Raw genomic sequence first — 27,498 nt, 5'->3', positions numbered from 1 at the left:
TTAAAGCCAAGTAAGGAGGAAACTTTTATTTATTCAGTTCTAATTAAAACAGAAGTATTACCGGAACCATTTTGCAAACCTTCTTGCAGCCTTTACTAGTAGTGATTTTGGCAGAAGTGATGTTCTCTTATTTTTTACATCTAGAAAAAAGAATAATTCAGCAAGTTAAACACTGAAAACTTTCTGTATTTATAAGTAAAGGAGAAGAGTATTCCCATGATTGGGTGGCAGGCCTTATGGCAACATGCATAGCGTAGTATCTAGAATATTGTATTAGAAGCAAGGAGTCCTGGAATCTCTACTCTTTGTAGAATGCTACTTAACTGCATAATATTCCTGGATTTATTTTTCTTCACTAACAAAAAGAAATCAGGGTTGATACAAGATAATTTCTCAAAGTATAAATTGACAATAATTTATTTCAAGTAAATATTTGCCATCTTCTTCATATAAAGTTGGATTTCGCATATCAAAAGAAATTCAAGAAGCTTAACACCAACTTAATGAGGTCATGGTCATGGTAGTTTAGAGTGAAGAGAATAAAACAAAATTAATCAAAGGAAATAATCTTTAATTTAGATATAATTCCTTATCCACAAGTTTGCTCTCCTGTAATCTTTTGTGACTGGAGTTCCAAAGTCCATTGCTATGGGACTCCCCTAAGTTGGTGGAGAGATCAGTGTTCGGCACTTCTCTTCAAGTCTCTCTCTTTAGTATTCTTCTAGATCTTCTGAATTCCAAAGACAAGATGGAAGATACCCACCCCACTTTAGGTTGCTTAAGGAAAATACTCTGGGAGGAGTCATGAGAGGGACATAAGAAATCCTGGCAGTCTCTATCATATTTCTATCCCCATTTTGGTGCACTTGAAACTTCAAGGAACATCCCTTTGAGTGAGATCTAGGATATCTCAATTGAACTAAAATGCCATGCTCCAAATGAGAGAGGTCCTTTCCTCTGTTTTGTTTGGCACATGTTCTCTGAATTGTTTTGCTTTGCTTTAATAAAGTAGATTTTTTGACTACTGCTATGTGTGATCATTGTGGAATTAGTACTTGATGGAAAAGGAGAAGTTCTGCTTCTTTTTTTAAAATTTTTATTATCATTGTTATTTAAAGTTTTGAGTTCCAACACCCTTCCTCCTGTTCCTTTCCTCACCCCTCTCTATGACAGGTAATGGTTATACATGTACAATTATATAAAATGTTTCCATATTAGTTATTTTGTACAAGAAGAGTTGAATAAAAGACAAAGAATGAAAGTGAAAAATAGCATGCTTCAGTCTGTGTTTAATCAATATCAGATCTTTGTCTGGAGGGGATCATATGCTTCAACATTAGTCCTTTGGAATGCTTTTGGATCGCTGAATTGCTAAGAATAACTAAATCATTCATAGTTCATCAAACAATATTGCTTGTTAAAGTGTTCTGTTCACTTCACTATGTATCAGTTCATGTATATCTTTCTAGATTTTTCTGAAATCATTCTGCTTGTTATTTCTTAGAGCACATAATATTCCATCACAATCATATACCACAGCTTGGTTAGCCATTCTCCAATTGATAGGCATCTCTTTGATTTCCAAATATAAACCACTATAAAAAGAGCTGCTAAAAGTATTTTTGTATAAATAGGTCCCTTTCCCCTTTTTTGCTATGTCTTTGGGCATAGGCAGTGGTATTGCTAACTCAAAGGGTATGTACACACAGTTTATTACCCTTTAGGCATAATTCCAACTTGTTCTCCAGAATGGTTGGATCATAGTTCACTACTCCACTAACATGGCATTGGTGTCCCAGTTTTCCCACATCACTTCCAAAATCAAATGTTTTCCTTTTTTTGTCATATTAATTAATTTGATAGTTGTGAGGTGATACTTCAGAGTTGTTTTAATTTGCATTTCTCTGATCAATAGTGATTTAGAGTATTTTTTAGATGACAATAGAAATTTGATTTCTTTGTCTGAAAACTGCCTTCAAACCCTTTGACTATTTATCAACTGAATAGTGACTTGTAGTTTTATAATTTTGACTCAATTCTCTTTATCAGAGATACTTGTAAAAACATTTCCCCCAATTTTCTACTTTCCTTATAATTTTGGTTGCATGGAAAAACTTTAATTTTATATAATCAAAATTATCTATTTTACATTTCATAATGCTCTTTATACTTCTTTAGTTGTAAATTATTTCCTTAGTCTTTACCTAGATTTTCCCATACCATTTTCCAGTTTTCCCAGAAGTTTTTGTCAAATAATGAGTTTTTGTTCCAAAAGTTTAGATTTTTGGTTTTGTCATATACTAGATTACAATGGTTATTTACTATACAGTAATTTGTACCTAATCTATTCCACTGATCCATCAGGCTTTTTTTCCTAGTCAGTACTAGATTTTTTTTTAGTTTTTTTTTTTTTTTTTTTTTTTGCAAGGCAGATGGGGTTAAGTGGCTTGCCCAAGGCCACACAGCTAGGTAATTAAGTGTCTGAGACCGGATTTGAACCCAGGTACTCCTGACTCCAGGGCCTGTGCTTTATCCACTACCCCACCTAGCCACCACCTAGCCACCCCCAGATTGTTTTAATAATCTCTACTCTACAGTTGAGATCTGGATGTCTAGACCACCTCCTTTTGATCTTTTTTCCATTGATTCCCTCTATTTCTTTGAGTTTTTGTTCTTCCATATGAATTGTTATTTTTTTAACTCTATAAAATAATTTTTAATGGTTTGGTATGGCACTGAATGGGTCAATTTAGGCAGAATTGTTTTTATTATATTGGCTCAGTCTACCCATGAGTAATTAAAAATTTTCCAGTTGTTTAAATCTGATTTATTTGTGTGAAAAGTATTTTACATTTGTGTTCATAAAGTTCCTGGGTTTGTCTTGGCAGATAGACTCCCAAGTATTTTGTATTGTGAACAGTTGTTTTAAATGGAATGTCTCTTCCTATCTCTTATTGATGGACTTTATTGGTAATATATAGAAATGTTTATGATTTATTATGTGGGTATATTTTGTATCTCACAACTTTACTAAAATTGTTAATAATTTCAGGTCCATTTTAATTGATTCTCTAGAATTTTCTAAGTGTAACATCGTATTATCTTCAAAGAATGATTGTTTTGTTTCCCCATTGCCTATTCTAATTCCTTTAATTTCTTTTTTTCTGTTAATGCCTTAGTTAATATTTCTAGTACAATATTAAATAATAAAGATGATAATGAACTTGCCTCCTTTAGAACCATACAATGGCACTCCCTTGCTACATGTAGGGGATAGCCCTTGCAACATCTAAACTTGTTTGCAAAGTTCTAGGTTTCATGATACAAAGTAAGAATGCAGATAAACAGTACTACATATAATATACATTTTAAAGGAAATCTTATGGGGATATTGTCTGTCAAATAGCTGGGGTAGCTATTCTACATAGCTTTCTTATTTCACATGCTAAAAATTACATATCTTAAATGTCATTTAAAAATATTTTTCTGTAGAGTCACGCTTTGAAACAGTGAATCCAAGAATAGAATGGATTTTTCTGAAGAGAGCTGCTCTGGCAGAATTGAGATGGTTGAGTAGAAGGGAAAAGTGCAATAGAATTCCCAACCTCAACTCCTAAAAAAAATAAAGAAAATGTATGGCGTATAGCCAAATACGAGCAAAACTAGAAATGTTCTAGGTCACAGGAACTAAAAGAGAACCCAGACTGTGCATCAAGACAACAATATTTCCTAGGCCATACAAGTAGTGCTTTGACCTCATGTAGGATGTGGAAACAGATATTGTTATCTGGCAGCTCTGTTGATGTCCAAATAGTTCTGGATCACAGATCCAGGACCTACTCAGAGGGGAATGTGACTTAGGAGTGGTGTTCCAGATTGACTCAAGGTTGCAGGTCCTAGAGCCTTGACTGAAAAGCAAGTTCAGAAGCAAGCATCAGTTTTTTGGTCTATCTCTAGGAACCTTACAAGATTTCCTAGCCTCCTATCCAGACTGAAACTTGTAGTGGAATAAAAAAGGAAAGACTCCGAGTTTTCCAGCATGTGGATAGTAGTCAAGTCCAACAACAGGCTATTGGAACTACAGATAGGGGCAAGTCAAAAGGCATGTTACGCATGCTCAAACTTACATGAGAAAATCTTAGAGCTCAGAAAAGGGGAACAGTATTCATGTGTTACCACAAATGAAACCTGTTTTGGAGCTGTGAAAGCTTATGTCCCCTCCAACCTGAGCTGACCTTGGGGTCATGAAATATCACAGTATTCAAAAGACCCCAAGAAAGTAGTGAAAAATCCCAAGAAGACAAAATTTCCCCTCTAGAAATTTCTTCCCATAAATGCACATGGTCCAGCCCTAATATATGTCTGAAATTAAGAAATAGGTTGGCAGACTAAATAAACAAATAACATAAAAATTTGTTAGGATGACAAGGATTCTCAAGATACAAAGATAGAAACAGAAAAGGACTCCAAAACATCTATAGAGATTCCCTGGTCCACCCCCAAATTTAAAAAAAAAAACAGCTTGGGCACAAGCTCAATGAGAATTTCTGGAAGATATAAAATAAAAGTTTGTTTTTTTTAACAGAGCTAAAATTGGCACATTGGTGCAAAGGATGGAGCACTGGTCCTGAAGGCAGGAGGACCTGAGTTAAAATCTGTCCTGATACTTATCAGCTATGGGACCCTAGGCAAGTCACTTAATCCTAAGTCTCAAAAAAAAAGAGCTAAAATGATATTTTTCTTTTCTTTTCTTTCCTTCCTTCTTATTTGGTTTGAGTTTTCTTACCAAAAATTACTACAAAATTCTTACCAAAATTTCTTACCAAAATGTTATATATGATTGCACATGTATAATCCATATCAGAATAATTATAGTCCTAGAAAGGGGAGAAGGAAGGCAAGGAAAAATAGAATTTGAAACTGAAAACTTAAAAAAGGTAAAAATTATTTTTACATCGAGGAAAACAAAATATTATTTTAAAATAAAGAGCTAAATCAATTTAAATTTTTTTTGGCAAGGCAATGGGGTTAAATGACTTGCCCAAGGTCACATAGCTAGGTAATTATTAAGTGTCTGAGGTCAGATTTGAACTTGAGTTCTCCTGACTACAGAACTGGTGCTCTATCCATTGTGCCACCTAGCTGCCCCAACAATTAAAAATTTAACTAAGAGTTCTGGAAGATAAAAAAACAGAAAAAGAAATGAGAGCTATGGAAGAAAAAATTAAAGAATTAACAAGCATGGAGGAGCAAGAGCGATGAAAACTAACTCAAATAAACTTTGAAAATTCAGCAAAATGAAACTATGAATTGCATGAGACTAAAAGGAATATTAAGACAATGTAAACAATAATAAACAAAAGAGCACAAATATCTAATATAGAAAAAAGTCTGAGGAAAGTTAATAAAAGAATTACTGGACTATTAGAAAATCATGGAGAGAGAGAGAGAGAGAGAGAGAGCGAGCGAGAGAGAGAGAGAGAGCCTTAATATCTTATTTTTGAGAAATAATACAAGAAACCCCACTCAGATTTCTTTGAACAAGTAGACATAGAATCCAACAATCACTTCCTTGAAAACATCTAAAAAAATGAAAAATTCTGGGCAACTGTAATCAATATTCAGAGCTTTACGGTTAAAAAAAGGTCTTGTGAACAATCAGAAAGAAAAAAATACAAAAAAAGCAGTCTCAGAATTATATATAATCTAATCTAGCAGCCACATCTATAAAATAGCAAAACTGAATATAGTTCTATGGTGGGGTAAGAAGATATTTAATAAAATAGAGGACTTTTAAGCATTTTTTTAAGGTTTTTGCAAGGCAAATGGGGTTAAGTGGCTTGCCGAAGACCACACAGCTAGGTAATTATTAAGTGTCTGAGACCAGATTTGAACCCAGATACTCCTGACTCCAGGGCTGGTGCTCTATCCACCTAGCCGCCCCTAAGCATTTCTAATGAAATGATTGAAGCCACATGGAAATTTGTTTTTTCTTGACCAAATGGATTTGTAATAGTTTAGTTTTCTTTCTATTTCATTGGGAGGTGGGAATAGCTATTAAGGAGAGAAGACAGATCTTTATTTACAAAATAAAATTTTTAAAAAAGAGCCACTTAAAATTATCCTTTAAAGTTTAGAGTCAAGAGGAACACTGTTTTTAAATAAATTAGCCCCACAATTCATATAAACACTGAGATTGGTAGGAGGATAGAAACATTTTTGAACTTGATCCTCTTCTGTCCTCCCAACAGATTTCAGCTTACTCAAAACTCATCCAACAGAGCAGAATGATAAATATGCTAAGATTTTACATGGTCCTTGCTTTGAAAAATGTACATTATGTTTGTATACCTTTCATGAGGATTAACTTTTCAGGAGTTCCACCTTAATTTACCACTTACTCCCTTCAAAGGGCAGAATATGATTAGGTAAATGAAAAATACTAAGACAAAAGGAGAATCTTAAACTTGATAAATTTTCTCAAATATGATGAGATTAAACTTGTAGAAATGCAAAAAAGTTATTTTGAAATTGGGAAAAAAGAAAAATGCAAATTTTCCAAATCAGGGGAAAAGGGAATTTTTCCTGGATTTCTGTTCTTAAATTTTAATACAACTTTAAAATTTAAAATACAACATTAAAATTTACTAAATTTACTATTTTCTTGGGTTTTAACATTCATCTAATCTCTTAAGACATGCTGAACATATCTTTATGGGGAAAAAGCATATAACAGTTTGCAATAAGAAGTTAGAGTTTTTTGGTTTTTATATTTGGGTTTGAAAACTGTTATTGTATCTATTGAAATGTCTTTTGATAAAAGAACTTTAGAAATGTCAGAGTCATTCTACCTGCATGACCCTCAAAAACTTGATCCTTTTATGATAATTGGTTTGAAACTCATTAACCTTATCTTTGGGGGCAGCTAGGTGGTGCAGTGGATAAAGCACTGGCCCTGGAGTCAGGCATACCTGGGTTCAAATTTGGCCTCAGGCACTTAATAATTACCTAGCTGTGTGAACTTGGGCAAGCCACTTAACCCCATTTGCCTTGCAAAAACCTTAAAAACAAACAAACAAAAAAACCTTATCTTTGGACTAGAGAATGCTCATATTTTTATTCACAACCTGAAACAGAAAGAATGTTCATCAGGGTTGTTGATGACCTAAAACTAAAAGGTCACTGGCATGTTGTATGACAAATTGCTGAGCAAAAAACTGCTCAATAAGCTAAGAAAAGTTGCATCAGTGGAGCTTATTTGGTATGAAGAAGATCACAGATAGGCTGAGTTGGGAAATTTTTGCAAATATCTGAAAAATGTCATGGAGGAGGAGGAATAAGTAATTTTCTGCAGGACCTGTGGGTAAATGTTATAGTGAACACTGTGTTTTCTTATTTTGAACAGAAATCTGCCAAAAGTTAGAGCCATTCAACTACAGAAAATGCAGTATTATGAGGTAATGGACTCCCCATCAATGTCCATGTTCTGGCAAAAGCTGGATGAACTGTCAGAGGTAATGAAAAAGAGATTTTTATACTAGGCAGAATGAAATAGTAGAACACTTCAAAGGTCTCTTCCAACTCTGTGATTCTATTTAGCCAATTAACAAGGACAAGGTAACTCTAGAATAGTGATGACAAGCAAAAAAAAAAATCTCATTTTATTATAGAAGGAGGAGAAAAGAGCATGGGCTACATGTATATCAAAGAAAGATGCCCTCTTAGGCAATGCTCTGTTTTCTGATGGCTTTATATGGGTGTGGGTATAGTTCCATAAACTTAAATTCATAAAATCATCTTAGTATTTGACTATAATATGGACCTATTCAATTTCTTCTTCCTTCTCTTCCCAAAGAGAAAGACAGATGAAGAAAGAAAAGGAGAGAAGAAAAGCAATGAGAAAAAGAAAAGGAAAAGGAGAGAGAGAGAGAGAGGAAAAAAAGGAATTTTCAACTTTGAAAATAACTATTACTCTTAGGTAAGGAGTTAATTCAATGCATTTATCTGTGTGGAAACCTAAAATACTTTGATCTTTCTCTGTTTGTCTGATCAAGCTTGGATTTGCAGTGAGAAAAGTGAAATTTAAAAAAATTCCTTCAATATATTTTATATCAGGTATTCTATTTTCCCTAGGTCATTAAAATTATCAATGAATATAGATTTCCTTCATTGCTAGGTATAAACTGTCTAAATATTCTTAATTTACTCAGTCTTAATTATTTCTGATCCTGTCTTCTTAATTCTTAAGCTCAGCTTGAGAAATCAGAGTATTTCTGACTCACTATACTGGTTTCAAGCTTACCGAAATTGGAAGATTCAAGGGCCTTCATCACTCCTCCAGAAATGATAATGGGTAGATGTTCTTTTTCTTCCAACTTTGACTCTAGATCCATCTTAATTTGGCTTTTCTTTTCACATATTGATAATTTAGCTTCAGCTTCTGCTATCTGAAAATTTTCAAAATATGTTTATTCCTTATTTTTAATTTAATCCATCTTTTTTTTAAATTCTCTTTACTCTCACAACTCCTATTCTTGAGTAGCTGATGTTATCCCTGCTCAGCACATCTTTGCTCTATTTGCTCCTTGATGGACTATTTCCTCCTCACTCATCATATATTTATTTACCTGCAGCTTGCTTATCTAGCTTCTGTGGGACAAATGAAACTGAAAAGATATGGTCTCTACTTTTAAGAAATGTATAATACTGCAATGAAATTCAAGACATGTAGATGCACACATGTAGCTAAGTGAAAAAATGTAACTGCTCTATAAATTGTGCAAAATAAAAAGGAAAATGAGAAGACTACTTCCCATTAGGAGGATGTATTGGATATAGAGAATATATATTAAACCCCTTACGAAAGGATTGAAGCTGGCTTGAAGGGAAGGCAGAGATGAGAGTGCTGGCTTCCCAGTTAGAAGGAACAATATGAGCATGGGCATGCCAGTGGAATGATGCAAAGGGCATTTTGAAAAAAGTCAAGTAAGGCAGGGTATTGAACACTATCAGATTTGTTAAGTTGCTTTACAAGGAGTAAGTCTGGAAAGAACTTGTTGGGTACAGATAATAGAAGGCTGAATCTGAGAAACTCTGAGTTTGTTTCATTAGACAAAAGGGGTGAATTTCCAGTTTATGAGCAGAGGACTGGGTATGGCCCTAGGGAGTACAGAGACCTTGTTTGCCCAATGACAGAAATACTGTCAGTAATCTTTGAGAAATCCTGGAAAAATACTTGGAGAAAAATCCTGTATGTTAGCAGAAATCCCTATTTTCCAAAAAAGGAGATAAAGTTTTTAATATATGAAATTCATGAATTACAATTACATAGAAAAGAAAAGCCATAATTATTAAGAACTCATGTCAATCTCTGAAGATATCACATCCAAAAAACCAAGATCATCTTGATTTAAAATAATTAGCTTAATATAATTTCCTTTTTCCTCATTACTATCATTTATAGCACCAATTTCCTGGTCCTTTCCTTTCAGTTTTTAGTACTTCATTCTTAGTGCCCCTTACACCCTATTCTCTGACCTAGTTATTTCCAATTATTTTGTACCTTAGTAACTCTCCCAAGTCATTCAACTAAGTTCACAATTTACTATACAGAGACTGTGCTTTTGCCCCCTCCATTTTCACCACTTAGAATGTTTTTCATTACAGCATCTACTTCTCAGGGTTGTGGTGAGGATCAAATGAGGTAATAATTTATAAGTTTTCAGCATAGTTCTTGGCACATTCTAAGTGCACTATAAATGTTAGTTATCATCATCATTCCTATCTTTTTCCCACTCCCAGTCCAGACTTTCAAAAACTTATCTATCCTAAAAATACTTCCCAGAATGTGATGATTATCATCTATTTCTCTTTTTCTCTGAACTTGAAAATTCAAACTGGAAACTAAATGAATTAGCTGTATGACTTTTGGCATATTATAAACCGAGTGTATTCATGTCTATAAAATTAGCAGGGATAGTGCTGGGGAGTTGGAATAGATGATTTCAAGGTGACTTCCCCCTCTTATGTTGTCAAGTTTGCTTTTCATGATTGAAAAAAAGCAGCCCTCATAAGAAAAGTAGTGTTTGTAAAGATTGAGGGAGAATGTTTGATTTTAAGAGAATAATTTGAAAGCACTGGGGCATAATCCATTTCCCATGCAATTAGGGGAAGATGACAAATATGTATACACATACACACACACACACACACATATATAATATCTATATCTATATCTATATCTATATATATTATATCTATATCTATATATATTTTCAGTTTTCAGTTGATGGGAATGAGTCCTATAGGATGATTTGGACTGGAAACACACTTGTGAATCAGTAGTGAATACATATTACTAAAGGTACTTGAAATGAATAGCATTATAATGCTACTTTAAAAAATTCTTCACTTATTCAGAATTCTTAAGCATAAAGGAAGTAGCATTCACTCTTTTCAAAAATACTCCTTTTTTTTTAACTTCCCACCCAAATTGTCTCCCACTCCCAACATTGTTTGTATTCTTTTCCTATCTGTATATATATATATATATATATATATATATATATATCTTCTTTCTCTTCTTCCTCCTCTGCCTTTCTGCTCTTTTCTCCTTTTTCTCCTCCTCCTTCTTCTCCACTTTCTCCCCATCCTCTTCCTTTTCTCCTTTTTATTTTTCCCCTCCTCTTTTCCCTTTTTCCTCTTTCTCCTTTTTCTCTTCCTCCCTTTCCTTTTTTCCCCTTCTCCTCTTCCTCCTCTCTTCCTCTTCTTCTCAATTGTTTATATCTCACGATATCCAGGATACATCTAAACAGGACCTCTATAAATCATTGTGGATTATGAGAAAAATGCCCATGAATTAAAATGTCTCACCGTGGCATATGCTGTTTTGAGGAATTCTGTATCTTTCTGAACTTTGTTTTTCAGAGCACTTTTTGTTGCTAGTTCCTTTTTTTTAAATTCAATTTCCCTGGAAAAGAAAAACCAACAGCATGTGGTATAAGTACTAAACTGAGAGTTAGGAATATTTGGTTCTAATATATTAGATTACATTGTCACCTATATTATATTCATGCTAATTTATCAATTATTTGCTTGTGTCCCCTTTAATATTTTATCCATTCAGCTCTTCAGCTACATCTTTTCCCTTTTATTCCAAGTGAATATATTTCTATGTACTCATTTATTCTGGTTCTACTTTCCCTGTTGGTCCCATTAATTCACAGAAATATTTATAGATTTCTTTATATTCTTTATGCTGACTGATTTTAGTTTCTAGTATTAATCCTTTATATTGATAACTAGAATTTATCCAGAGTTTCTTACTTATCAGACATCTTATGTATCTCAAGATTTTTAGAGTAATATTAATGTAATTTACTGTACTGAAGTACTTTTCCTCCATTTAGTATTGTCTCAATAAAAAATGTCAGGGACATAGATAGGGTTGTACACTAATTTTTGTAACTTGATCAGGATATATTGCCATATTGCACTGTAAAAGACATACTACTGCTTTGCAATCCTACTTGTAATAGATGATATAGAGTACCTAGTTCTCCAGAGTGCTGCCAAAATTGAAGCTTCATTGTTTAGGGTTTCCTTTTCAGTGGCTCCGGTAGTTTCATCTCTTTCCTTTAGAAGTGAATCATTTTTAGAAAGAAATTATTAAAATATCATACTAAAGGAAATAAAAACTGAACCATTTAAAAATATATTAATATAAGACTATTCTTCACTTATGTTCTGATGATTAATGATCTTTTTACCAGGCAGGAAAGATCTCTGAAGAAACATTTATTAATCATTTGTTTTGTGCTACATATTTTGCTGATATTTAGGAATACAAAGAAAGGCAAGTTCCTTGCCCTCAAGGAACTCATGTTCAATTGTAAAACAATGTATCAAAAATTGTATATAACAGTTGTATAGCATATAAGTGGAAAATAATCTCATAAGAAAGGCATTAGCCAAGGGTGACCGTAGTTGGCCATGGCTGTGGAAGGGACACTTCCAAAGTAGTACTTTAGAAGGTGGAATTTGAGCTGTCTTACAGGAAGTCAGATGGAAGGGTAAGGAGAAAGAGCATTCCAGCTGTATGTGTGTGTGTCTTTGGAGGGGTGAGGGATAGTCAATGAGAAGGTATAGAGTGTGGTGTATGACAAAGAGCAAGAAACCCAGTCTTCTCATTGGATTTTAGAGTATATGGAAGGGAATAACATAGGAAGACTGGAAGGGTTGAAAAGGAGCCACATGGTGCAGGACTTTAAAAAGCTAAACACAGAATTTTATATTTGATCTAGAAGTTGCTAAACTTTATTTTATAGGGCAGATCACTTTCATAGTTGAGGGTAGGATATTAAAATGAGGAGAAACTTGAAGCAAGGAAAAGCTATTGCAATAGTCTAAGGGATGAGCTAAGAAGGCCCTGCACAAAAATGACAAAGTAGATGGGAAAAAAGGGGAATATAAGAAAGAGGTTGAGAAGGTAGAAATGGTAAGATTTGCTCAAACACTGATGTGGGGTAATGTTTGAACTCATGAGAGCTAATGTTATTATAAAGAAAGAAAGAAAGAAAGTTATTATAGAGGGAGGAGAGAGAATAGGGCAGAGCTTAAGAGGTATACATCTACAGTTAGTAGGTACAACTCGGATGTAGATTCCAGGAAGAAAACTGAGATGGATTAGTCAGACAGGGAGGAGAAGAAATAGATGAGAGCAGTGTCATAAAAACTGGGGTGGAAAGACTAACCAAGAGAAGAGAATGATTAATGGTGTCAAAGAAGGTTGCAGTGAGATCAAGTGGAAAAAGACATGAGATAAGGGACCTCTAGAATTGAAACAAAGAAATCAGTGGTAACTTGGGGGGGTGCCATTTCAGAGCTGTAGAAAATGTCAGATCAGAAGAATTCATAGAAAATTGGATATATCTTTATGAACATATAAATGAAAACAACACTGAAATGTTGTCATTCTCATAAATGCTATCAAAAACTCCTAGCCCTTGGGAAAACAGAGAATGAAGCAAAGTGAAAAGGTGAAACTTTTCACTATAGGGTAGCTATAAGATGCATATTCTGTCAGATGCAGTTAATTAGTTTTGCTGAACTACTTGTTTATTTAATTATGTATGTGTATATATTATATATATTAGGTGTATATATATATATGTGTATATATATATATATATTAGGTGCACACATATTACTCCATTTACTCCAGGAAACTGCTTAATGGTGCTTGTATGGGTATAAATCTGGAAAAGATTGGACTGCAAAAACAAAATGTAGCAGTACAATTTCAAGACATTTACTAGCATGTTTCAGACTGTTGAGCCTAAGAGCAGAGATTTGTTTATTATAAACAATAGCCATTTTTAATGGGGAATAATGGAATAAATTGAACTTTTATATACTTTGTAGGTTAGTTCATTTAATACCTTTTCTTTAGCTAAATCAAGAAAATCTCTCTTCCTTTCTTCCTCTTTTGTTAGGTATTTGATGAGTTGCTTCATGTTCTCAGGTGACTCTCGTCCAATTTGAATCCTAGTCACATAATAGCCACATTAAGTTTCATGTAAATCCAATAGTAATAGGAATAAATTGAATAAGCAAATATATGAATTTTATAGTTTCAAAAAAATCTTTTTTGGACTAGAGTAGTATTTCATTACCAAGAAAATGTTAATTCATCACTAAAAATAAGTTAATAAAGTTGACTTATAAGAAAAAGTTCAAAATATAAAAGTTGGTCATAGAAGTATCCATTTATGCTTTGGAGATGTGACTAGATACTCTAATCAAAATATGCAAATTGATTCTAGAAATCTCATCGTGTGTTAGACAAAATAAGAACATTCACATTTAACAACAAAAATCAAAAGCCAGGGAGAGAAATGCTATTCAGTATTTTTCTTATCTCCCACTTTTTTTGTTTTCATATAGTTTGAATGAAAATGTCAATATAAAAGTAAAAATAGCAGTTTCTGAATACCAACAAATGTAGGAAAATGCATTTACCAGACATTATGTTCCATTTTTTTAAAAGTAAAGTCAATTTCCTCTTTGGTTAATCCTACTAGACTGGTGCCATTGACTTTAATGATCTGGTCAAATAGTTGAAATCTGAAAAATAGAAAGATCACCATCTACATTATTAGTAAAAACAACTTTAGAGATTAATACTTCTATGATCTAGAATTTCAGGCGTTTGAATACAGTCCCTTTACAGGGATAAAATGCAATCTCTGGACAAATTGCTAGTGGGCAGTGAGATTCTGAAGTTTGAGGTGGTCAAATTCATCAGCCAGTAACCAAAAGGGGATCATCTTCACTGAACTTTTCAGATTATTCGAGGTATAAAAGATCTGAAATCAATCACTGGGTCCATGTAGAGATCATTTCCAAGTTACTAGGAAATTTCAGTGCTTACTTTCTTCTGGTATTGTCTTTCAGAACCCAGAATCATCGCTATTTCACTAAGAGACATCAAAAATGGACTTTAGTGAAGTGTTCACTTGAGAGACAGAGGTACACATACACACACACACACACACACACACACAAACACACACAAATATGCTCTCTCTTCCCAGTGAAATATGGGGATTTAAAAAATTTCATCTTTATTGTTTATCATCTAAATAAAATGCAAATACTTTTCTCAGAAGTTGGGAATCAATTATTCCCCTAAAATTTTAAGTCCTATATAGAAAACTGGGAACCTAGATTAGGAGAGAGGGGATTTAGAAAGAATATTTTAGTTAACAAACAAGAAGATATTTCTGTTGACAATGCACAGAGTAATGAATGTCCTAAAACCAAAGGAATAAAAGAACTATACTGGGCATGGGATGAGGGTGTCTTAACCATTTATCAATCATGTTCTGATTAAGTATGAGAGCAGGCATGAGGCAAAGACCTAAGAGGACTTGGATAAGGTTAATACATAAATGATTCTGTAAAACTAGGTGAGCTGTGATTAAGAAGCTTTCTGCCTTAGACTTAGAAGAGAATACTGCTATTTTTGTTCATTTTAATATATTGAAAGTTAGAATTTTCATTTGGAAAAATTTTTGTGAGAAAGAGTCCGTTCAGAGTTTGACTTTAGAGTTCAGAATTGTACCGTGAACATGAGTACATACTATATACTTTCATAGCATGGGGCATATTCATATGGGTCTGGTTTATATGAATACTTGGCAACAATTTGGAATTTCTTAATGTAACTTTGTCTCAACTAATTGCTTATGAATTTTTTCTGGCACTACTTTGTAGGTACAAATAAGTTCTATATTCAGGAAGCCTGGCCTTGAATCAGGAATTGATTTCTAACCCTGACAAACCCTAATTATCTGCTCATATTTATTTCCCTAGGGATAGGGCTGTTCTCCCCCTCTCAACTCAAAAGACTGGCAAACTATGTTTATGTAGCATATAGGTAGGTTCTGTGAAACTCTTGAAAACCTTCCAAATAATTAATCCTTAAGGAGGAGATGGTTTTGAAGTGGAAAGGTTGGGAAGATGTAGAAGCTTTTGTTGTTTTGGGGGTAGGACCTGTTCAATTTTTTTTTTTTTAGGTTTTTTTGCAAGGCAAATGTGGTTAAGTAGCTTGCCCAAGGCCACACAGCTAGGTAATTATTAAGTGTCTGAGGTCAGATTTGAACTCAGGTACACCTGACTGCAGGGCCAGTGCTCTGTCCACTGCGTCACCTAGCTGCCCCGGGACCTGTTCAATTTCAATGCTTGTTGTCCAGGGAAATATTGTTTGAGGTGACTTGAGAAGTCATTTCCCTGGTGACTTGGGAAGAAACAGTTCCATGACCTTTAATTTTTCTTCTTTTGCCTAGCACCCATGCCTACTTAATACAATGGTCCAGTTCAAAACAGTTCCAAGTTCTCCCTAGAAAAACTAAGTCATAGTGAGTTATAAGGTCAATTCCAAGCTCACTTTCCAGATTTATGTGCAGCTCCTCCTTTGACGATTTCCATGATAAAGACAGCAGGCTCCTTCTCATCCTTGTCTGCTGGATCATAGAAGAGACGAATAAGAATTCCAAGTCCCTTTTCATCTAGAAGCACAAAAATTTCAGGTGATGTCCCAAAATATTTCAAGTAGTGTTAAGATTTCAAAACACACATTCAGATCAGTCATGTGGAAATTTCCCAACTTGTAAAGGTTTGAATTCTACAACTTCATTGTGAAGTTAGTAATTTGTAACTCAGAATATACCCTACCCATAGCATTAAACTTAATTCCACAGGCACCTACACTGGCTCAAATGACTGCAAGGATGAATTAAGACAGAGTTGGGATTAAGGAGTCTACAATCTTCTAAAAGCATTTTTATTCAAAATGTTTTCCAGGCTGGTTTAACCAAAGTCTGTTTAACTGAGACTGCAGCTGTTGCAGTTGCTCTAAAGTATGCAGTCTTAGATAATGAGTTACTAGGGCAAGGAAAAGTTGAGAAAATGAGCTTTGATCCTGGTCCAATCTGAAGTTGGCAGTCATGGCTTCTGTTTTCCCTTGGGAAAAGGATTCCGTTAGTTAGGGGAGTGGTGTTCCTGTGCAGGGGATATGGAGAGAAAACTCAGGCTGAGTATGCCAAGTTGTGGACTTATTTTAATTATTCCTTATTTATTAACTATGAGGATAAATGACTTGACCATGGTCACATTTGCAGTAAATATCAGAAGAAGAATTAAACCCAGGTCTAGTAGCCTGCTTTTTATTCATCTCATCAGGGCTACCTCTCATGAAAATAAGAATTCATAAAAATAAATTTTACAACTCACCTTTTTCAATTTGAAAAGAAAATAAATCCAAATTATTGATTTTTTGCATTCTTTGCCTCTTGATTAAGGTTTGTTGCACAGGAAAGTCCCAGACCTTGTTTGAACAGGAAATCAGAACATTTTTAAAAGACAGTCAACTAAATTAATGTCATAGATAAAATTATAAATTCATTAATCCTACTTAGTTAAAATTTTTTCATGATCAAGAATTTATTGAAAAAATGGTCTTTTATCATAAGAGATTCAACCCTATTCTCTCCAAAAGTAATTCTTACTTTCTCAGTGCACCTCTTTATCTAAATAGATATTTCCAACTCTTAATATTTGTGACTTTAAAATAGCCATTGGATTTGGTGAGGGGAAATTAAGTCCAAAGAAATTTTGTAATGTAGAGAGATCTCAAATGATGTTTTACAGCAAGTAAATGATGGTAAAGGCACTTTGAATTTGTTCATTCAAATTTAGGTTGGCTCATCCATAAATATAAACACCAAGTCTGATCTTTCTCTAACAATTTGCCTTGATGCAAGCTAAATACTCTTCTTTTGCCTATCACTATTATCTCTTTACCAAATTCTGCCTGAAAATTACCCTCCAATTGCCACAGAAAAGCACTGATTAACTTCTGTCTGTCTATGAAACTAAAGGTAGAAAACTAATCAGACAGATCTAAGCAAGGTCTCAATACTTCCAATGAAGTACCCATTTCCCTTTCAGCCTTCCCCAGCTGCCCTGCTTCATTGAAAGGATCTTAGTTGTCAAGAGAGCTTGACTGAATAATACCACATGTTCTGGGGAACACCCTTCCCCTGGGCCATCATGGACACTTCTAGAGATTATCATAGTCTAAGCTAGCCCTTGGATTTTTGTGAGTGATTTTAGGTTTTTCTTGACTTTTGTTGACTGTGATGTTCTGCAAGACCCTATATTAGTCTTCCAACATTGCAGCTGCTCTTTATAGTATATCATTTGGCAGATATATTCACAATAAAGTTGTCAAAATTCTTTCTGCTTATGTTTACTATTTCCTATACCTCAACTGCAAAACTATATAATGCCTGGGTTAATCATCATTTCTGATATATGCATACAATCTATGCTTGTCTCCCTTTCTAAAGCACATATATATATATATATATATATATATATACATAGAACATACATATAATAAATATATACATGTGATAAATGTATACCATATATATGGAAGGAGAAAGAGAGATGCAGAAGTTAATATATCATACCTGAAAAAATCATGGTATTCTAGACCAAAGAGCTGGGAGAAATCTTAGTAATCATAAAAGCAAACCACATCGTATGATTTGTGTAGAAGCTGATTTATTGAGTGATCAGAATTACTGGGGAATAGGTTATATCATTTGTCTGGTGAACTTTAAGATAGATATTGAAAAATAGAACTTGGATTACTATAAGGGTGTTCTTAGAAAAGAATGGGAATTAGTGAAAAAAAATGCCATAAAAGTAAAGAACTTCCATTGCTTATATTGTTCTCTTTATGCTCAATGTGATTTCTTGATTTGTTCTCCACATAAATGCTCAAAGTGATGAAAAATCAAGAGAAACTGAAATTAAATTAAAAGTGCCCTGAAGGGAGGACATGAGTGATTTTTCTTTTAATCTTTCAGTCTATGGTAAATTTTTGTAATATATAAGCCTTCAATTATTATTCTTTTCTACTACTGATGAAGAAATCTCTAAGGCATTTTCTTTCAGATAAGATGGAAAAATACTAAGTGTTCTCATATTCCTTTCCTTATAAAATAGAATAACACTAAATGACCAGACAAAGTTATAAATGTTTTTGAAAAACTATGGATTAATAGTTGAAATCCACTTGGTAGATTTCTAGGTCTTTTATTCATATTTTTTTCTCTCTTTGGCAAATTCCTTCTGATTTCCTTTTTGTCCATGCAAAAGTTATCATTGTCAGGATGAATGTTGTGTGTGTGTGTGTGTGTGTGTGTGTGTTGAAAAGGGAACTAAATGCCTTGTATCCTTGCCTTGCAGTATATCTTTCAAGATACAAGAATCAAGTTAGACCAATTTAAAAATTGCATTTTAGTTCATTTGCATTATTATTGTTATTAAAATAACAAGATTCCTTAGATTACAATCAAAGTTCTGTTTACCAACTTGGACAAATCAAAACATATCTTATCATTTCCTCAGTTGTAAATAAAGTGAGGGAAGGTGGACTAAGAATTTTCAGACTAAAAAGATATAAATATGCCTTAAGTTTTGTTCTTATTAGGTGATATTTAGAGCAGAATAGGATAGTAGATTTCCAGATGGAAAGAAACTTTAGAGAAAATCAAGATTGAAAACCTCATTTTATTCATAAAAATTCAGAAAACAAAGGATCAAAGCTATCCAAAGGAGAGAATGTGATTGAGCTGATCACAATGAATTTGTAGAGGTGACTACAAATTCACCTTCAAATGACAGAAGGGCCAGCAAGGATGGTATTTTCAGAGGAAAGAATGGAAATGACAGTTGAAAGAGAATTAAAAATAATTTTATCAAAGGTTAGAATTCTTGCCTTCCATGCCACTTTCTTTAGTACTAAAGGGTGTTGTGTATATTTGCTGTCCAGAAAATCATCATATTGGGGAAAAGCTTGAGGAACAGAACAAAGATTCTAAGCACATTGAAAGCTGGGACTTTGGGGGAATGGGGTCATTTAATAATTTTTCAATGGCATGATAAGATAACCATGGGGCTCTTTTGGCTTCACTTAAAATACCTCAAATAATCACTTCATCTCCATACTTTTGCCAAAAGAGTAAATATCTCAACTACTAGTGTATACTCATACCTATGCAAGAAATGTGTTTCTGAAAATGGACATGTTTGTGGTACTTTAGAGACTCATACTCTACAATGTATTTGATGAATTGGTACATAGAAAAAAAAATCTTCTCTCCTAAGCAGCAAATATTTAGTGTGCTCATAGCTCTAGTGTGAACTTCATAATATATTCTCTAGCTCTGTACTACTCCTACTAGGTTCTAGACAAAATGAATTGTGATCCAGAAGCATGACTTAAGAAGGTATAATACTCTTGATACCTGTGGCAGTGACAGAAAAAATCAGAATCAGACAAATACAGCATATTCTTTCTTATGGATTTTGGTCATGTCTGATGGGTATAATTTCTCTTAAAACATTTGACTTTTGGTTCTTTTAATATCCAAATAGGGCTGCTATTGGCCAAAGACCAGTCATCTTCTTTTACAGTTCTTACAACTGGAGCTACTTGCCAGTTCTATCTTTTCTTCTCAGTTTTAACAGTTGTGGATGTTTACTTTTTTTTGCTTTGTTTTAGTTTTTGCAAGGAAATGGGGGTTAAGTGGCTTGCCCAAGGCCACACAGCTATGTAATTATTATGTGTCTGAGGCTGGATTTGAACTCAGGTACTCCTCACTCCAGGGCCAGTGCTCTATCCACTGTGCCACCTAGCCGCTCCCTGGATGTTTAACTTAAAGGGAAATCTCCCTTCTTCCTGAAATCCTCCAAAATGGAGAGAGGTACCTTCCACAATATTTTGCTCTATTTGGATAAGGCTCTGATAAAAATCTCATCAACTTGAAAGGGTAAATTAGCTGAACTAAATTCCTCCTACTTTTCCATTCATTTTTCCAAAGGAGATTTTTCTCTTTTTTGCCTTGCATCTCCCCTGAATAACAGTGGCAAAGCATTTTCAATTCTGATTTGATTCCTGTCATTTTTATATCTCATTGACTTCAGGATAAAACCTTCACAATTACCTTTTTTGTTTTTGTGAATTTAATCTGAATTTAATCCCCTCCCAAGAGGGGCTTTCAATGTAATGGGAAAGACAACAAAGATATATACTTATACAAACCGCTTAACTCTAAGGAGAACAAAGACAATGTATGCAAAGTCATTAAGTGGAGGATAGCTTGGGAGATAGCAGGATACAAGTACCACAGGTAAAACTGCCCTCAAGAAGGCCACACTTAAATTGGACCTGGAAAAAGGAGAGAGGTAGGAATGAGTGCAGTGGTTTGGAGAGTAAGGACCAGAAGTGACAAAGAAGCCTGGTCTCTGGTAAAAGGTGACAAAATCTTACCCTTCAGAGAAGGGTCAGACTGAGGGCTGGGAAGGGGAAAGACGGACAGAGTCCAAGATTCTGGTGAGAGCTAAGAGGAGATGACCAGAGTGTAGAAATCAGGTTGTGCAGAAATGTCACAAGGAGATTGGCTGGGTGACCGGGATTAGGGATTAGGAAAGTCTTCAAATAGAGGATGCTGTTTGAGGTCTCCCTCCAAGATAGAGGGGGGATTGAAGAGGGAGGGCTTTTCAGGCAAGGAGGTACTGAGATGAGAGATGGAATTGTCTGTCTGAAGAACAGAGAGAAGATGGATCTGATGTAATAGCAGGGGAGGGAAAAGAATGTCCAATGACTGATAAGATAGATGATAACTAGATTGCTGGCTGTGAAGGCTTTAACTGTGTATATTTTATCCTGGAGGCAGCAGGGAATGACCTAGTCATATCTGAGCTTCCAGAGGAAAATGGCTTTGGCTATATTGTGGAGGATGGACTGGAGTAAGGAGAAGCTGGAGGCAGGGAGCGATCCATGAGGAGGTCATTGAAATAATCCAGGTAAAGTCTTGAGGGTCTACATTAATGTGGGTTCTGGAGGCAAGGAGATGACCAATAGAATTGGCCACTTTTCTAGTTGGGGCTAACCTTAGGGTGGTTCAATGAAGCATGGGAGTTCTCTTCCAGGTCCAGACAATACTCACTTAGATGTCTTTAGAGAAGTTTAGCTGCCTGCCCAGGAGCATGAAAGGCTTTGCTAGCAGTAAGGTTTCATTCATCAAGGTAGGAATGCCACCCAGGCAGATAATCAGCACTTGTTCTGTTACAGAGTAGGCTTGAAGGATTGCCACAAGCCCAGATAGTAGGTGGTATCAATGAGAGTTTCCTCATTTTACAGTTGTAACTAAGGGTCTATGACTTGGAATGACTTGTTAATGGGCACATAGAGATGACATCAAATGTTGCTGTATCTATCTCTCTGAGATAATGAGGGGAGAAGGGCCAGACTTGGAAGCCTCTGACAGCACACCTCTGGATATCTGAGGGCAGATGCTCAGGGCTAGTCTAATGGGGAGGTTCTTTTGGGAATTCAAGTCTGGGAGCCAGGGAAGTGAAGACAGATGGACATTCCCCCCCATAGCTGGGGCAGCGAGAAAGGACAAATATGGTGAGTGCAACAATTGGGGTGAAGAAGGCAAGATCCAGTCTCTTGGCAGGGACATGGGGAGAAGGGAGTTGAGAGTGAGGAGAGGGATGTGACTGGCCACCTCACCAACTAGGGCTCCTGCTTTCAGTCTAAATTGTCTCTCCATTCTCTTAAATTCTGTCCTCCAGTTCACAAGCAGGCATATTCACATCATTCATTGTACCAAATCTCCTTAGCCTCCTATCTGGTCTTCCTTCTAATGTTTATGATTGTCCTTTTCTTTCAGGCTTCATGTCTCTCCTGTTGTTCATCCAAGATCTTTCTTTCATCTCCATGTCTTTATTATTCTGCTTTACTTTCCTTGGCTTTTCCTAACCATCCGGTCTATAGGAGCCATAAGACTTTTTTCTCCAATTTTTCCCCGTTAACATAGAACAGTCCATCCTACCTCTTCTTGGACTTTTGATTCTCAAGACTATTTACTTCAGAGTGCTCTTGGCCAAATGTAATCTGTCTTTTTTTCACAATTTCAAAATCATTCAATCATCCTCACAATGTCTTCTCCTTCAGCACAAATCCAATAGCTTTTTGTCCATTCTGATGGAGTAGCAGAAGCTATCACCCCTCTCCCCACTCTCCTCATCCCCTCTGCCCTTACTAAATTGTAGGGTATGTGATTGAACTCTTAACCAGGAAAAATGAATTCACAAAGAGCTTGACAACAAGCTAACAACCAGAAAATAGAAAGGTCAGTAAGTAGAGCAAGCACATATCTAGTATCCCAAAATGTCTCAAAGTTCTAATGAAATGGGGATTTATCAGATACCAAAATTCAAATTTTATAAACCACCATCACCAGAAACACTACAAATCAAACCATCCCATTTACCAATATACTCATATGAAACATGCCATAAGAGAAATTCTATTCCTCAGTGATGCATTCTAGCAACAATGCCTGCTACCATGGAAATAAAGAAAAACATATTTTATGATGCAATCAGCCCCAGAAGAAAGTAGCAATGGCAACAAATTACAGTGACCTTTGGCTCAATGAGGGAGAGGCCAATCTTAAGCCATGAGTTAATGAGAGCTCTGCTGATCCTCTGATGATGTCAAGTACATTACCCAATAGTCATAAACAGGCAATATATGCTAAGTTAGTATGTCCTTGGCATCAAGGCTTGATCTTACTTTAGTTACATGATATTTTCCATTCTGTAGTTGCCTAATAACACTATAGTCTTATGTGTATACCTTTCTCACAGAGAGCAGTTCTATACTGCATCTATACACAAAGTTTCTCCCTTTTCTTATTTGATCTCCTTTGTCTCAGTTTGCACTTATTCCACTTCATATCCACATCATGACAACTTTCGGGCAATCCTACTCTTAACACAGGCCAGAATCAGCCAATTTCCACATTTGCCTTCTGTTAAACAATCTAAATACCTGCTAGGAGAAATGCCCCTTTTAACTTCTGGTGTTATATATATTCCTTGTCATTTATGGACAGGGCTTTTCAAGGAAATAGATTATTCTTTCACTGACTTTTCTTCCTAGACCATGTCAAATTTGTTTGTTTCTTATGGTGCTTTGCTTTATTTCCCCCTTTGTTCATAAAGGAAATCTCCCCTTTTCCTGACAATATCAGCAAAGTAGAGAAATATTCCTGGACTCACTTTGATCATCTCTTCTAGAACACAGATCAATTAGTCCTCATTTGAAGCAGGGATAGCAAATAGTCCCTTGGATAAGTATGAAATAAAACTCATGGTCCAAAGAGTTTTAGTGATGGTTTATGCAATTCATGATTAACAAAGAGAAATCAATTGACTTAGTCACAAAGAGATGGACTCTGCCAATTCATCTTTAAAAGATAGAGCTACAACAACAATGGGACATTACTGAGGGAGAAATGAAAATGGAAATGAAGAAGACTATTAAAGATAAATCCATCAAAGGACAACCATTACCACACCTTATCTCCACTTATTTCAAGTCAAATAGCTAGTTTATATTTGTACTTGTTAATAGAATTTTACTGAGTCAGTCTCTAACCTGGATGAAACAGAGCAGACCAGAGACAGGGTTCCAGTAATCAAGTAACTATTTCATTGACTAGTTTCATTGTAAGAAACAGAAATTTCAAATTAGGAATTTTGATTGGAACTCTACCTTGCTGTAGTGAAGGCAGAAATTATAAAGGTGAATCACACCTTTTGTGGACCACAGCACAGTCATTTCTAAAGATTGGACAGTTGTTCACACAAGCCCATGACTATAGGACAATACAGGTATCTGAGTACTGTGGGAATGATTAAGTTGTTTAGTCTTAAGGGTACCTTATTATTTTATTTTTCTTAGGTACAGAACAGATTATCCTGTTTTCTGATTCACTTCACTTAACTCAGGAGCTATTGTCATAGTTGACTATCTCAGACTGCTTTGTTCTGATTCTTTGTTCTGATTCTTGTGAAAAGGTGGCTCTGAGAAATCCAAATTATTGTTATATTCATTAGACACACACACATACACACACATATTATCAATTAATATGAAAATCATAATTCTTTCCAAATGAATATTTACAATGGAGAAAAGCTTCAGGAACTGAAAAGGTTCTGAGAATACTGGAAGGAAGCTAGCCATGGGGAACTTGGCATGTCTAGAGTCCATCATATGATCATTGCCTCAATGGCTTTATCTTTTAATATGTTTACAGGAACTCTACTTCTTTTCTGAGCCCTTTGGGCTCTGGACAAAATGAATCTAAGGCATGTGTTTGCCAAAGAAAGCTTGAGAGGGTATAATACCAATGAGCTCTCAAGGGTTCTTGCTCCTCAAAGGACCTAATCCTCCTCCTACACCCAATTCTGGTTCCTACCACCCCCTAAATATAGGCTAAGCTTAGCTAAAAAATGTAGTAGCAAAGGCAGAACAACAAGGTACCCAATATGGAAAATCCCTTTTTACTGACTTTCTCCTTTTTATCTGCCCTGCAAATGCTTCCCTACTTGCCCAATGAGAGGCAAGAATAACTTGATTATTATGAGTTGTTCTACCTATGGGAAAGAGTAGTACTGAGAAGAGGGTAAAGTTTATTTTAAAGGAGCCTAATAATTGAGGAAGGTCAGATTCCAATTCCAGACAAATTCAGATGAGAAGATGCAGATGTACACAGGCATTTTATGTCTAAGGATTGTCTCTTGTTTTAGAATTTCACATTAATATTGATATTAACTGTCTACAATTTTATATGGAAGTTTTTTATTGTCAAGAATCCACAGTAAAGTACCACAATGTCAAAAGGCAGAGAAAGCACCTTTTTATGATCTTTTGTATAATGCCCCTCCTTTAAAAAGTGAAGAAAGTAGTTTTCTCAGTGAAAGGGGTGCATTTCATGATTGCATTCCAATGTAATATGTCATCCACTTGGTGGGAAATGAGGTTATTATCATTCTATTTTGGAGCTTTCTCTTCTGGCCACTGGTAGAAAGAGCTCTGGATTTAGCAGTGGAGGACTTGGATTGGGATCCCAGAGTTGCCACTTAATCACCTGGGGAAAATCAACTCACCTCTCTTACATCAGTTTCATTTGCAAAGTGAGGGGGGAAAGGTGGAAAAGCAGAATGTACCACCCTCTGTCTGTTCTCTTCAGCCCCTCTGGCCTTTCTCCTCAGTCCCTCTGTCCTTCGACCCTTAATATGTAGTATATATGATTGAACCCACAACAAGAAATGCATCACAAAGGGCTTGACACCCAACTAATGAAAGACCAGAAAATAAATGACCAGTAAGAAAAGCAGACACATAGCTATTTTCCCAAAATGACTCCAGGTTTAAGTAGAATAAAGATTGATCACACACCAAAAATTCTAATTCTTTAAAGCATGAATCATGAAAAACACTACAAATCCAATCACCCCATGTAAGACATACCACAAGTAAAATTCTACTCCCCAGAGTGATGCCTCCTAGCATCCATGACTTCTTTGCTACCCTGGAAATAAAAAATAAAAGATAAACTTTATGATGCAATTGGTCCCAGCAGCAAGGGCAGTAAAATCAACAGATTTTTATTGGTTTTGGGATTTGAGGATCAATGAGGGGAAAGCATTAGCTTAGACTCTAATCTAAAGTTAATATTCTTTATCCTCCCAGGGACCCATTTTATTTTGCTCAATAGTCCAAACTTAGGTAAGTCACCCTTTCCTCCCTCCAGTTTTTCTTTTGCTTCAGATATGTGTTATTTTCTCTTCTGTACTGCCTACTAATAAAGCTATTATGGCCTTACAAGTCTACATCTTACTGATATCAGACACCTCTCCTACAGACTCTATAGGAGTCAAAGTTCCTCCCCTTTTTCATCTGGTCCCCTTTGTCTCAGTTTTTACATGTGCCATTTCATATCTTCACTATCACAAGTTTAGGCCAAATTTCTCCTTAAGCTGGCCAGAATCAGTCAATTTCCACATACTTTTCCTTTTCAGCTTTTCAAATAGTTGCCAGGGGACATGTCTCCTTCAAATTTTCAAATCCTACACAGTATGAAATATGACTGAACCTACAACAAGGAGAAATGTATTCACAAAGGATTTGACTTCTGACAAATGAACAACTAGAAAAAATAGCCAGGGCCAGGGAGATATAGACCCAGAACCAATTGGAAACTGAATAACCTCATTTTAAAGAATGAATAGATCAAAAAACAAATTATAGAAAGAATTAATCATTTTATCCTAGATAATGACAATAATGAAACAAAATATCAAAACCTATGGGATTCACTCAAAGTGAATGTCAGGGGATATATTATATCTTTAAATGCTTACATGAATAAATTAGAGAAAGAGGAGATCAATGAGCTAAATATGCAACTAAAAAAAATTAGAGAAAGAACAAATTAAAAATCCCCAATTAAATACCAAATTAGAAATTCTAAAAATTAAAGGAGAAATTAATAAAATCAAAAGCAAAAAAACTATTGAATTAATAAATAAAACCAAAATTTGGTTTTATGAAAAAACCAACAAAATTGATAAATGTCTGGTCAATTTGATTAAAAAAAAGAAAGTAGAAAACTAAATTGCTAGTATCATAAATGAAAAAAGGTGAACTCACCACCAATGAGGAGGAAATTAAAGTAATAATTTGAAACTATTTTGCTCAACTCTGTGCCAATAAATTTGATAATCTAAGTGAAATGGATGAATATTTACAAAAATATTAGTTGCCCAGGTTAAATGAAGTGGAGATTAAATACCTAAACAACCCTATCTCAGAAAAAGAAATTCAACAAGCCATCATTGAACTCCCTAAGTAAAAATCTCCAGGGGCTGATGGATTCACAAGTGAATTCTACCAAACATTTAAGGAACAATTGGTTCCAATTCTATATAAACTCTTTGGAAAAATAGGGGAAGATGGAACTCTACCTAACTCTTTCTATGAATCCAATGTGGTGC

The 27,498-nt window shown here is 35.0% G+C and overlaps 1 protein-coding gene across 1 annotated transcript; it reads right to left on the bottom strand.

Moving 5' to 3' along the window:
• Positions 1 to 25,729, bottom strand: LOC141523325 (neurabin-2-like). Its single transcript, XM_074236413.1, has 9 exons — positions 25,609 to 25,729; positions 16,795 to 16,888; positions 15,950 to 16,070; positions 14,020 to 14,124; positions 13,440 to 13,545; positions 11,552 to 11,634; positions 10,873 to 10,969; positions 8,303 to 8,447; positions 1 to 140 (listed from the first exon to the last, which is right to left on the bottom strand). The coding sequence occupies exons 2-9, from the start codon at positions 16,841 to 16,843 to the stop codon at positions 58 to 60; spliced, it is 789 nt and encodes a 262-aa protein (XP_074092514.1). The 5' UTR covers positions 16,844 to 16,888; positions 25,609 to 25,729; the 3' UTR covers positions 1 to 57.
• Positions 25,730 to 27,498: the final 1,769 nt, after the last annotated feature.

Source organism: Macrotis lagotis, chromosome 1 (assembly GCF_037893015.1).
Source record: "Macrotis lagotis isolate mMagLag1 chromosome 1, bilby.v1.9.chrom.fasta, whole genome shotgun sequence".
NCBI lineage: Eukaryota > Metazoa > Chordata > Mammalia > Peramelemorphia > Peramelidae > Macrotis > Macrotis lagotis.
The sequence above is the reverse complement of the archived record's forward strand: the minus strand, read 5'-3'. Positions and strand labels throughout refer to the sequence as shown.

What these genes read in the sequence shown, in the direction of transcription:
- LOC141523325 (XM_074236413.1), bottom strand. Translation starts at nt 16,843, where the DNA reads ATGCAAAAAATCAATAATTTGGATTTATTTTCTTTTCAAATTGAAAAA. An exon ending in AAAATGGAACATAATGTCTG is followed by an intron (nt 13,546 to 14,019) that starts GTAAATGCATTT and finishes TTATGTGACTAG; the next exon opens with GATTCAAATTGGACGAGAGT. An exon ending in CCTTGAATCTTCCAATTTCG is followed by an intron (nt 141 to 8,302) that starts GTAAGCTTGAAA and finishes TCTTTTTTCTAG; the next exon opens with ATGTAAAAAATAAGAGAACA.